Raw genomic sequence first — 13,835 nt, 5'->3', positions numbered from 1 at the left:
AAGACAAGTTTGATACTTTGTTTTGTACATCAACAGAATCGCGCGGCACCATAACGTTAAAATTGACTTGCTTTGACGTCGGATGTCGCTCTTTGAAATCTTAAAACGGCTAGGTATAAGCATAGCGATTAGTGAGGTGTTTTTTTTTACATAAAACCAGTCAAACAACTAACCGTGTGCTATCGATGTTTCCATGCCATGTTCCAGGAGTGCAGAGAACGTAAGTCAGCGTAACCAATGGAATTTCGATGATGTTTCGTATACGTACAAGGACAACATCGGGTCTCGATTAACCCTTTCAACCCTAGGTAACTTTAATAGACTCTACCTTGTATTTATTTGGATGAGTCCAGTATGGTCTACAGTGGTGTAAGGGTTAAAGGCAACAAGAAATGACAGCAACAGCACCAAAGGTGACACCAAAAAGTCACTATAAACTGACATAAAGAAAAGACAAATTGAGCATTGTATTCTGGAGAGATACCACACACAATGTCTGTTTCATGCAGGAAAGTACATCAGCAACCGATACTTTGGCTGAGTTTTTCGTTCAACCAGTCCATTTTCGGAGTCTTTCTCACTTCCAGTTAGTCAGTTATCACATGATGACGTCACAATACTACTTTCTATTGAAACACGCCTCATACTTCTATAATGAATTCTAGAGCGATGTTATTCACTGTCGATATTACGTTAAGGTAAACTGTCATCGATAATCGCACTTGCCGATGCTAATGAATACATATTGGAGTCCCGTCAAGTTATGAGATTCATGTTGTGAAAAACATCAATATATATTGTTCATATCTCATAACCAGAGTCATATACATAAACATAGCCATTAATTATAGATTCGGTTGTGCTAATTCTATTTCCTGAAGAGACTCATTCCCACGTCATAAGAATGATTAATTCTATTGTTAGCAAGGGTAGGTTTCCACAGAATTCATCTGAAAGAGATGTCTTTCGCTGTGTTATGGTCCAGGAAATGATAAAATATACTTATAATATGAAGTCTATGATAATTAACAACTATATAGTTTGAATGTTCGTGGCAGACCATATAATACGAAGGGACGCCAAAAAAGAGAAGAATAACTGGCCCCGTCCTTAATTATAAGGTCGAACCGAATAATAACAGGGATGCCAATTTCATCAATCGCCGGATTCGATTGGCTCTCTGCTGGTGACAGGATTCAAAGACCACAAATAGATCGAAGCTGGCGATGTGTGTGTGTTATAGATGAGAAGTAGCTGTATCGAAACATTTCTTTATGCGTTTCTTTTTCAGTGGAGTATCGATTCATGCTGCAAAGAGGGTCTAGAACAAGATCCCCAAAATATACACGCGATGTAGAAGCTGACCACAATGGCAAAGCTGACCACAATGGCAGCTGAGTTTAACAATATGTAATCTTGACGTCGAGGGAATGACTTTTCCCTTCATGTCCAAGAAGCCCTAACATATAGTATATTCACCCTAAACCCCGTTATAAGTCACAAATACTACAAGTCAGGTATTCAATTTTGATACATTGACTTTTCACCATAGTTACTAAAATGGTACTTATCGTCAATAACGTAGACAATAATAAAAGCATTAAAGCTGATATCTTCACAAAAAAATAGTTCACCAGCATTAAGGACATAGCAATGGATTTTGAGAACCAACTGAATGATACAAGATGATATTCTTAAAAATGTGGAGCTTAATTTCTTTTTTACAAGCTCTGTAGAGGCATACCGGTCTCAAATCAAGATGGACGTGGCAATGCAATAACAACTTAAATCATAATAAACTGTGGATAAGAATAGGAATGCTAAATGAATTGAACTTAAGATTTTCATTTCAGAATATTTATTGTTAAGATTTTAGATACAAAGGAATTGGGCAACAGGCAGTAATAAACAGTTTACACACAGGAAAATGACATAAGCACTTACGATGAACTTAAAATAATGTACCACATAACATTCTGTTTAACATAACGGTTATAATGTTAAAGCATGCCTAGCTTGTAACACTGAATGTTACAAAAAGGACACGGTATAGGTTATCTTATTTATTACGGTCACAAGGCTCTTTGTTGTAAAGTACATGTGCTGTACCGATACAATATTTTAACAGAGCATTTATTTCACACTGAATTTTGCCGGTTTACAAAGCCGAAACCATCTTGGTTTGAAGCCAGTTTCTATCTCCAAGGCTATTAACAGAAAATAAGCGCTACATGATCTTAGTATATAGATGATATGTAATATGTCACTTCATAGCATTCCTTTAGGTTGATAAAGAGATAGACATGTCATTATGAACACCGGCCCTCATGCCTTACACTACATTTAGTTAACGTCGCTTCCATTACCATTTTGAAAATTTTGAGTAAAAGCGCAATTTATCAAAATTACAAATCTGAATTTTCATGTTTAATTTAGAGTTAAAATATAACTTATCAAAATGTTGAACAATTGGGTGATTATACCATCTTTGGTTAGTTTGTTGAAACTTAACAGTCAAACATATATCATAGGATAGCTGAAATGCGACAATAAATACAAAATCGTCCTTTGGGTGGCTTGAGGTCTTACAGATTCGTTGATATATTTCGTAGGAAATCAAACTTGAACTGTACAAGCACTGTCTATAAATAAACAGGTGGTAGAAGCATAAAAACCCTATACATAAGCAATCTCGGTACAAATACCAGATCCAGACTTAAAACAATTAATATCATTAACAATTAGATTGTAAGAAATCAACAGACGGTTCATGGTGTTTCATTACAAAGATTTGGGTTCATCTTTCCGTTTTTGTTTTTGTTTGTTTTTGTTGGGTTTTTTATTTGGGGATGGAGTTGTTGTTGTTGTTGAATGTTTTATACATAACCTTTTTTAACTCAATAGTAATATAAAAGTTGAAGACAGGAGTGATACAAGAATAAAATCATAACTAACTTCGGTCAGCATTCACAAATTGAATTTGTTTCTGGAATAATCTACAAAAACACTACTAATTCGTGCAAAAAATATGGCCTTTTCAACACCAATCGATTGATTTAATTTTAAACATATTTTATTGACACTGAATAGTCAAAGGGATTCCTTAATCACCAATGGAGGTACCGAAAGAAGCTAAATTACCATTGAATGATAAATGGCCTTCCAAAATGCAAGATGGGTCTATGACGATTTTACTGTTTATATGAATTTCACGATAGCAATTAAGAAGTTGTGGGCGTATACATCAAGCATTGCAACATCTGAGACAGAACGAAATCATTAATTATTAATGTTAGTAGTTATTAGCACGAACATTAGACATCAAGTCAATACATGGTAGTTGCCATTATCGTACTTTAGAATTACCAGCTCTTCCGGTCGCTGGAGTCGGATCTTATGAGAAGTTATGCAAAAACATATTTTGTCAATCACGAAATATTTATATAAGTGTCAATTAATTCGCCTGAACAGCCCATCGAATCACGAACTTAAGCCTCTTGTGAAGTTACAATAGCAAGGTGTATCTGCCCATGATGAGTTTTTATAGAATATCAACTCTTTGAACAAAATCTTAAATTGTTCAGTTGCTATTAATAAATTAAATAATTCATACATACTCATAAATATTTATTACAACATTGAGTTATTTATCAGTCTAATCATTTAAGTCGGTCTATATTATCCATCTTCCAACAGAATTGTAACAATTCTGTATCAACATTCTAAGCAATATGTTTTCTGATCCTGCATGAATGTAATTTGGAAACAATTTACAATGAACCCAACTTTTTTCCTACATTCAACGTTTTAGTAACCACGAAGTGTTGGATTGATCAATTGTACTTATTTGATCACCTGTGTTTGTATCACCTGTTTGTATTACCTGTGTTTGTATCACCTGTTTGTATTACCTGTGTTTGTATCACCTGTTTGTATCACCTGTTTGTATTACCTGTGTTTGTATCACATGTGTTTGTACTACTTGTGTTTGTATCACCTGTGTTTGTATCACCTGTTTGTATTACCTGTGTTTGTATCACCTGTTTGTATTACCTGTGTTTGTATCACATGTGTTTGTATTACCTGTGTTTGTATCACTTGTGTTTGTATTACCTGTGTTTGTATCACCTGTTTGTATCACCTGTTTGTATCTCCTGTTTGTATCACCTGTTTGTATCTCCTGTTTGTATTCCCTGTGTTTGTATTACCTGTGTTCGTATCGCATGTTTGTATTACCTGTGTTTGGATTACCTGTGTTTGTATCACCTTTTTGTATTACCTGTGTTTGTATAACTTGTGTTTGTATTACCTGTGTTGGTATCACATGTGTTTGTATCACCTGTGTTTTTATTACCTGTGTTTGTATCACATGTGTTTGGATCACCTGTGTTTGTATTACCTGTTTGTATTACTTGTGTTTGTATCACATGTTTGTATTTCCTGTGTTTGTATTACCTGTGTTAGTATCACCTGTTTGTATTACCTGTTTGTATTACGTGTGTTTGTATCCCCTGTGTTTGTATTACCTGTGTATGTATTACCTGTGTTTGTATCAACTGTTTGTATTACCTGTTTGTATTACGTGTGTTTGTATCCCCTGTGTTTGTATTTCCTGTGTTTGTATTTCCTGTGTTTGTATTTCCTGTGTTTGTATTACCTGTGTTGGTATCACATGTGTTTGTATCACCTGTGTTTGTATCACTTGTGTTTGTATTACCTGTGTTCGTATCGCATGTTTGTATTACCTGTGTTTGTATCACTCGTGTTTGTATTACCTGTGTTCGTATCACTTGTGTTTGTATTACCTGTGTTCGTATCACCTGTTTGTATCACCTGTTTGTACCACCTGTTTGTATTACCTGTTTGTATTACGTGTGTTTGTATCCCCTGTGTTTGTATTTCCTGTGTTTGTATTTCCTGTGTTTGTATCCCCTGTTCGTATCACCTGTTTGTATTGCCTGTTTGTATTACCTGTGTTTGGATTACCTGTGTTTGTATCACCTGTGTTTGTATCACCTGTGTTTGTATTACCTGTGTTTGTATCACCTGTTTATATTACCTGTGTTTGTATCACATGTGTTTGTATTACCTGTGTTTGTATCACATGTGTTTGTATCACCTGTGTTTGTAGCACCTGTGTATGTATTACCTGTGTTTGTATCACCTGTGTTTGTATTACCTGTGTTTGTATCACCTGTTTGTATTACCTGTGTTTGTATCACCTGTTTGTATTACCTGTGTTTGTATCACATGTGTTTGTATCACCTGTGTATGTATTACCTGTGTATGTATTACCTGTGTTTGTATCACCTGTGTTTGTATTGCCTGTGTTTGTACATCTGTTTGTATTACCTGTGTTTGTATTACCTGTGTTTGTATCACCTGTTTGTATTACCTGTGTTTGTATCACCTGTGTTTGTACTACCTGTGTTTGTATCACCTGTGTTTGTATCACCTGTGTTTGTGTGTTACGTTCATCTCACAATCTACAAGGTGATAGACTTTTCTCATTTTTAGTCCACAAGGTTTGATGTAGCCTGGATGGCCACATTTGTCTCCTTTGAGTTGTGTCATTTATAAGTTAAAGGGTTCCAAGAAAACGAGGAGTCCTAGATGGACGAAACAGCTGTATGATGCATTGTAATTGATTTTGGTATACTGTGTGTCTATTACAAAATTTTAAAAGTGTATAGTGACCTCTCTGTATATAACAGCTATAACTTGTGTGGTTTTTAATTTAAACAAATTTGATTGCATTCATATTTACAAAGGGATTGGCCGCCAGTTGTGCCAAACTATTTAATTTGTTCATGTAACAAGGTAGTATATATTTACAATCAAGCAATCGTCTAACCAGTCTAATCAATAAATTTGTAGAGAAACAGTGAAGAAATGAGAAAGATAAGTGGAAGCAGGAGGATCTATAAGGAAACTTGACCATCCTTTTTATGATTTCAAATAATTAATATTTTTTCAAGATTGTCTCAACTTGTGCGTTGGTAGGCGGGGGTATGGTCTATGGTGTTAGGACACGCGGAAAAATTTACACACTGTCAGGGCACATCGATATATAATGTTCGTCTCGTGGAAGCTCTTGATGATTGTATTGATTAACCATGTCTCGTCGTTAATGGGATATTTAAATCAGGGTAAATACGGGCAGTTGAAGTGTTACCCTTCGGCAATCGAAAAAGTATTTAAAACCTCAAATACAGTATACTGGGTATAATGTGGGTGTATCAAAACACAGACAGTACTCGAGGCGGAACCGGAAATACGAATGTTAATTGAAGAAAAATCTATAACATTGTAAACAGATCGGCCCTACCCGTAAAGTTTACACACTTTTCCTTAACCAAAATAATTATAAATCAAAGGCAATCATGGGTCGATATCATTTACGCATCAAAAGAAATTACGTAGTCGTATGCTAAATACCGTTTTATGACATGTAAAAGAATATTAATGCTTTTAATTTCAAATTATGGAGCTATTGATTAATATGAAAGAACTAGCTATTCATTAACTGTATATTATTAAATAAGTTTTGCAGACATAAACAGAACACGGTTTCATTACTCCCGGTTCGTCATTCAAATAACCAATAAGAACGGAAGGGGTACTTTTGAACATGAAACTTATTTTGATGTATATTTCTAGGTATTTGGAATCGAACACCTGTCCGCCCACTCCTCCACACGAGTAAACCGTTGCGTCCCACTTAGATGTGACTAAGGTGGCTTCTGTATGTTAGGAATTATTCCTTATCCAAACCATTATTATACTTTATCATCCCTTCTGGCAGTCGATTAACACTACTGGCTTCCCTATATTCTTCTGTTGGGTTCTGTATCATCAAACTATACGGTTGTTAGAGAGAGAGATATGATTGTTTCATCTTAGTTAACGAACTTTTTAAAAACATGGGATGGGGAGGGGTAAAAGCGGTATCCCCTTTACTGACAAGCACCGTAAGTACAGACATGGAATTAAAGACCTGAACGTAACGTAAGGTCAGTGTTTAAAGTAGCAAGAATTTTAATTTTCGTTTTGAAAAAATGGGGGGGGGGGGGAAGAAATGAAGCAAAAATTAAAAGATGGAGAAAGAAGCGATATACCCCAAGTTTGCGCAACCTTTTGCGGCTGTCATTGATCCACCGCCTTATTGTACTTTGAACTATGTATATCANTACCTTCCATGATAACCTTTACGTACATTTTTATGCTTGTGTGGATATTCCTGTTTGTAATAGTGCCGACATCAACTTGAAAAGAAGGGCTGATTTTGTCTAGATCTACGGAAGCACTTTAGGCTAGGGCCCAGCGATCCTCGTAAACAAGTCTGTATTGGTTAACTCTACCATACGCTCACACTATTACCACATCTAAATTCATCAATGTTTGTTTCAACCTCTTATGTCCTGCTTACCGGATGTTGGGACTAGACGACCGGAATTGACAGAAAAAGACCGGACACATTTATCTCATCTCAGTTTGAGGATAATGCCCTGGGACATTGTTATTTAGTGCGTTGTATTCTCTGTGAATTCTGCATGTTATGTGGTTAGTCTTGAATAACATGAAGCACATCATGTAATGATCATCCCTGAAGCCACGAGTGCATTTTATTTCATCATAATCATATAACTACGTTTTTGTTAATATATATATAAGATAAATATTTCTAACCTCCAATGTCACTATATTTCAACACGAATCATGCAAGTTTTAATACTTTGCAAAGAACACTTCCTCGTCTAAGATACGGTTATTACACGTGTACAGCCTGGTTAAAATTAAAGCTTCTATTATATTTTTATTCCCAAAACATAACAAACACCAAATAAATCCTGACTGTTTTCGGACCTCAGATGTTGTCATGACAATATGTATATCCGCTATTGATGATATGATTGTATATCAGCATGGAGCTATCTTGAAGCGTTCAATATATTCATTGAATACAAATAGCGTTTTGTAAACCATGTATTAAGTATAGCAGAATCTGAAGGATCTACACACAATGCGGGGTCATTAGAGTCCCGAGGGGTTACGAATAGATTTTCGATGTTAGCGGTACATGTCCCTTCAACAAGACGGAAAGTCCCTATTGTTCAAAGCTCTGTTAGTTTGACAATTCGCCATATGAAATTTAAAAAATGTCCCAAAATGAACGCACATTTTTTATCGTCTTAATACACACCCATTCTGAATCATATCTAGTGAGGTATATATTATTATAGAACTACATTTAATCAATAATTGATTATTTCGCGAAATTAATAACTTTACTATAAATAATATTTACTCACGAAAAGTAGATGCTTTAGAGAAAATTGACGTCCTGTATGATAACAATGATTTTAACAGCTACACAAATAATGACATTTTTGTTGCACCACACACTACATCAACTCGGGAAGAAACACCGACAAAAGAAAATTGGCAACGGTCATGTTTCAACACTGTCTGTGTCCGTTAAAATATCATAGTTGCAACCGATCTGCTTTAATACAGCCACCTTTTAGCCAGTTTTTCTATTATCTACCATGTGTTTTAGGGAATATTTCTCTTTTAAGTGCCAGTAATCCTACTGTTTCACTTTCTATTCAACATCAGCTGCTAATGCGACTGTACAAAGGACATTCCATAGTATACTTTGTTATTCTAAGATGGGTGTCCCTGATTGATTTGTATTCTTCAATATAATGGACAGGCCTTTCTTGATGTAATTCATTAAAAACTATATATATAAAAAGAAAGAGTATGATATTTTGAATCAATTTCATTGCGTTATAAACCGCTGAAAAATCTATTCAGAAGGAATGTAAGCTAACCAGTGTCACATTGTTTCTATGTGTTGTATATGACAAGTCTAAAAATAAAGCTAAGCTCTGTCCGCTTAATCTTGGCTTTCACGTGAACAGTCATTACAACAAAGAATGTATAAATAGTTTGAAAGATAATAGTGGTTCGAAACGATGCAGCGGTCAGAAACTTTAATAATTGTGGAACTTGTCTATCGAATTCAGGTACTAACATATGACAAATTGTTAGACTATTCTATTTTGACAATTACAGAGGAGTTTTGTATACAGGACTTTACACAGAGTCTTGCTGCACCCTTCCAACAACTTTAGTCAAAGACAGGAATCCAGAAGTGTACCTGTGTATAGAGCCTTCAAATTTGTCATGGCATATTTCCAAAGGGGTAGAAAAGATTAAAAAAAAAATTGGCTCAAACTTCCGCCAGACAATGAGAATTTGTATCAGCGAAATAGTTATAAACGTAAATCCGCGAAATAAAGTACTCACGAATATTTGATACACAGTATATAAAAGTACGTATCTAAGGATGCATGTTTTTAAGTAAACGTTAGCATGAACTGATTAAAAGTTAATATTACTTTTGTAGTGAAAACAAATATTGGGAGATATGCGATCATTTTTTGATGACAAACAAAACTATTTTTATCTTGGAAACATTTTTATGTGATGGATATTTTATTTTTTGTTACTTCGTTCAAATGGTTTTTACCATAATTTGAAAAACAAAGCTGATACGAACCAGTCCTCCCTGGAGAATATCAATTGGTAGAATGTAGAAATTTATTTTATGGTACATGATATGATGTTCTAATTCAGGGACGGCTGTCTTGTTTGGCATAGATTTCCATTTTTTTTATAACAGTACACGATATTTCACAACAGATATCTGTCCATAGGGACAACCTTGTGTATCAGTTCATCTCTATATCAAATACATCGAGAGAGAAACAAAACTACAACTCTCAATGAGCCAGTCGGTTTTACTTTCTATAGCTTTTAGTTTGTAATGAAATCATTATCATCATATCAGATTTCAAACCGTACCGATGAATCGACCTGTTAAACTGCATTAAGTAGAAACAGATTCCATTAACTTTCCATTGCGTATAATTATGATTCATGTGACATATTTAATGTAGCACTTACATGACGTGTTGCAAGCGATACGTTTGTTTATCGGAATCCTTGGAACAATTTACACCTTTACTGGTCGGTCAAACAAGGCGATGACTATTTACTATGAGTTAAGATCAATAGCTGTCCTACTAAATGTGTAATAAATTAATAATTACCCTGTGTCACGCAAATCGCAAATACCCGAATAGTAATGTAATGTAGTTTTAACATTAGAACATACCACAAGATGCTCGTACATGAATCAATCCGTAGGAATTGTCTTAAAATAAAATGATACGGTCTCAATTACTTAGGCAGTCGTAATACTATTGGCGAAATGGCGCACTATGATAAAGTTGTAAATGCACCGGATATCAGTTGTATCAAGATGTATCATCTTTAAAATTAATGCAATGACATTTTCCGTTTCAAAGTCAGCAAAACCAAAGGTTTCTTCGTTGGGTGGTGATCAGTCTTGTCCAGATATCTCGGCGAGTTTCTCTTTTAAAGATAGGAATAGGAATATCGAAGATTTATATTAACTTTACCGTGTTATTAGAGGAAGCTTTCTATGTATTGTATGTGTAACACTAAAATAATCATATATTTATAACCTAAGTTTTATTATAGTTACTCATTTCGTGTCTATGGATTGTATGTATGTATTGTGTGTGTACCAATAAAATAATTATTTATTTATATGCTTTTTTATATGTTATATAGTTATATTTGTTACGTATCTGAATTGGCGATCGTTTCCTCTCGCGAAATAAAGCGATGGTAAATAGGTAGCATAATAATGCAATAATTATAAATATCTTGCAAAATAACACGAAATAAATATCTTGCAAAATAGCATGATAGTAAATAACGCAATGACAAATAACTCACAGAAAAATGCAAAACAAATATCTTGCAATATGCGCGAAGATTATCTCGCAAGAAAACGTGATTACAAAAACCTCGCAGAAATATGTCGATAATATGCTTTTGGCAAAATAACGCTGTAGCGAATATCCCGCGTAATATCTATGACTTGAAGCATGTTGTTTAAAAGAGGTGAAGATCTGTAAGGCAAGCATCGAAACAAATGATTAAATCCAAGTGAGACTTGTGTACTACATGTTTAGACAACGTGTGCACTGTACTGTAATGTATGGGTATAAAACGAAAGATCTTTTTTAAGACCAAAATCCGAGGAAATTTCAAGGGATTTTGTTCTCAATGAGCTTATTCGGAAAATTCTCATTTGATAAAGTACACAAATATGACTTAATTCAACCAATCTTCACAAAAATACTCCCTACGTCTTATTATTAGAAGCATCGTCAACTTACCGAAAATAAAGGAGAAAATATTTTCTGATATTTTCAGAAGTGTTTTCAGGGCTTATGTCTTAAAAAGAGCATCCAAATTCATGACGCATACAGTTTTCATACTCGATTTTAACAATAATGAAAATATTACACGTATTTGAAAACCTTCGTTAACAAAACTTAAAGCTTACTGTGCTTCCAACAATCCCGCCTTGACGTTTATTTTAGCGATATGAGATCTTGGTTGTCTGATAAGAAGAGTATTTTAAGCAAACCAACTTGCTCCCCATGTCCTAATCCTATAGAGCTCATTCGATCGGAGCTGTATCCGACATGCAATTCCAAGTGAAGCAGTATGGGGCAGACCTCCGTTCTATCGGGACTATCCCACAGCGGGCCCATCTTACTTTGAGATTAGGAAAGAAATCAGTTTTCCTTTACAAATCATGGAAACAACTATTAGTTGGCATTCCTTGTGATAATTGGTATGCGTCGTGTGTATTTAATCGTACGCCGATATATGGCTAATCTCTGTATATATATTTCTGTGCAACATCACATGTTCATGCAACAAGGCATTTTCCTACTTTAGAATAAAGTCATCGAGTATATCTACGCTCTTAATAGCATGTTATCACTAATGAATGGTATATGTAAGTAAGCGGTAAATATTTATATAACAGTTCATGATTAAAAAACACGCAACCTGTCTAAAACACGTGGGACCCTATTCGCATGTATACCACAAAATTATGTGCTCGAAGCAAATTCCTAGTAACTCGGTAATACCATGTGGCGTAGTCATATGTAGAGGTTTAGATGTATGTAATTAAAGCAATGCAACTGATTTATTTATCTGTCGTCAAAGATAACACTTTGTTTATCGCGCATATCACGCACACTCGTATCTGTCCCACATTTTTAACTGTCATGCTAAACAAATCTGGACATCGACTAAGTTTGTTAATGAAACAGCCATAGAATGCTGTATAAGAAATAGACCATTCTTTTAAAAATTATTTTTATAAGCTATAACATATTAGTCTGGCGTACGCTCAATTTTGATTTGAATTAGTGAACTTGTGATTCTATAAATGAGTTTAACAAACTCTATACTGTAGTAATATCAGATTATATCATGACATAATTAATTCTTTCTATATGTATACATGTCATAGGTTTTACTATTACGTTACTGCAAATGATAGCGGGACCATAAAATACACTATTTATGGATTATGATTTAAAAACATGCAAGTACATTATTGATTTTCTGATGTTAATATGTAAGATCTTTCAGAAATAAGCTTAACAACATGGCTTAAAATGTATTACAAAATTATTTAACAATCACCATGGACATTCAATGAATGAAATCTTAAAATAGAGTTAAACATAAAAAGCCTGTTTAGCTGGATGGTTGGAGATCAGGGGAGCTTCTACTGACAGAAACTTTTGATGTTGAATATTTTGTCGCAGATAATTTCGTTTGCAGTTTAATATTTCAACAAATCTATTGATAGAGTGTTTTGCGATGTATCAAAATGCTAAACGTTGGTGGTTTGGAAATAAATTTTGCTTTTGCGGCATAATACGATATTGTAAATTGATTGCGACAGAAAACACAACACAAGTGTGGCATGTTTTACAAAACAATAACCTCCATTTAGCAAATCAGATATGACGCATATAACATAGCGCCAAAGTAAGAAGGGGAAACTAAAGATATCAGTGGGCACCCACAAATATGGCAGTGGATCAAAATGCTCTAAAATGTCAAGATAAGTAGATTATTTTTCGATAAGAAATATACCAACCGTTTGATGTAGCAAATGTGACCGACAGAAACAGGCATAGTGGCCACAGCATCCTTAAAGCTTCCTCTGAAACAATTAAAATCAGAAAGATCTCAGATAAGTTAAATAAAACATTTAACTTAAATACTCGTAGACGAAATAGGAACTCTGAGACAGTGCAATAAGGTCCGCGGAGACACTATTTAAGCATAGTATTTGCACTGTGTCATCTATAGATACCTATATGATTATTCCGTCTTTGCGTATTGCAGAGGTATCTTCTCTTGTGAGCAGGGATTGATTGTTACGTCATTGGGTTGTGTGAGAAAACTACGCTGTTTTCTCAAAAATTGATGACGTTACTCTCACAAACCAATGACGTAACAACCAATACCTGCTCACAATAGAAGATAACTCTGCAATACGCAAAGACGGAATACCTAGTTCGTAATGAGTTTTTAGTTTGATATAACAATGAAGTGTTCGCAGTGGTACAACACCTCCTTGACACTCGGATACTACTCTGTTTGTGTATATGACAATAGCCGTTCACCACCATCACAGTGGTGTTGTAGTGACTAAGAACATGTCAGCATCCTATCAAACTCAAAAATAAATCCTGACTGGCTGTATACATAGTCGAGAACTAGAATTAATTACGTTTTCTGTCTATCAATGTTAATGATATGCATACACTTTTTAAAATATTTGAATTTAAATATATAAACTTTATTTATTTAACAACAATTATGAAACAAGTTATTTCAACTCTTTCACT

The 13,835-nt window shown here is 34.5% G+C and overlaps 1 protein-coding gene across 1 annotated transcript in view; it reads right to left on the bottom strand.

Annotated features, from left to right (window-relative positions):
- Positions 1–13,835, bottom strand: part of LOC110461381 (protein PRQFV-amide-like) — a 39,994-nt gene that overhangs the window by 7,921 nt on the left and 18,238 nt on the right. The window contains exon 2 of the mRNA XM_021514831.1: positions 13,079–13,144. Coding sequence (XP_021370506.1) covers positions 13,079–13,130 — 52 coding nt within the window. The 5' untranslated portion in view covers positions 13,131–13,144. The remainder of the gene's footprint in view (positions 1–13,078; positions 13,145–13,835) is intronic.

Source organism: Mizuhopecten yessoensis, unplaced genomic scaffold (genome assembly GCF_002113885.1).
Source record: "Mizuhopecten yessoensis strain PY_sf001 unplaced genomic scaffold, ASM211388v2 scaffold10603, whole genome shotgun sequence".
Classification (NCBI taxonomy): Eukaryota; Metazoa; Mollusca; class Bivalvia; order Pectinida; family Pectinidae; genus Mizuhopecten; species Mizuhopecten yessoensis.
This window is presented reverse-complemented; position numbering and strand designations above follow the sequence as displayed.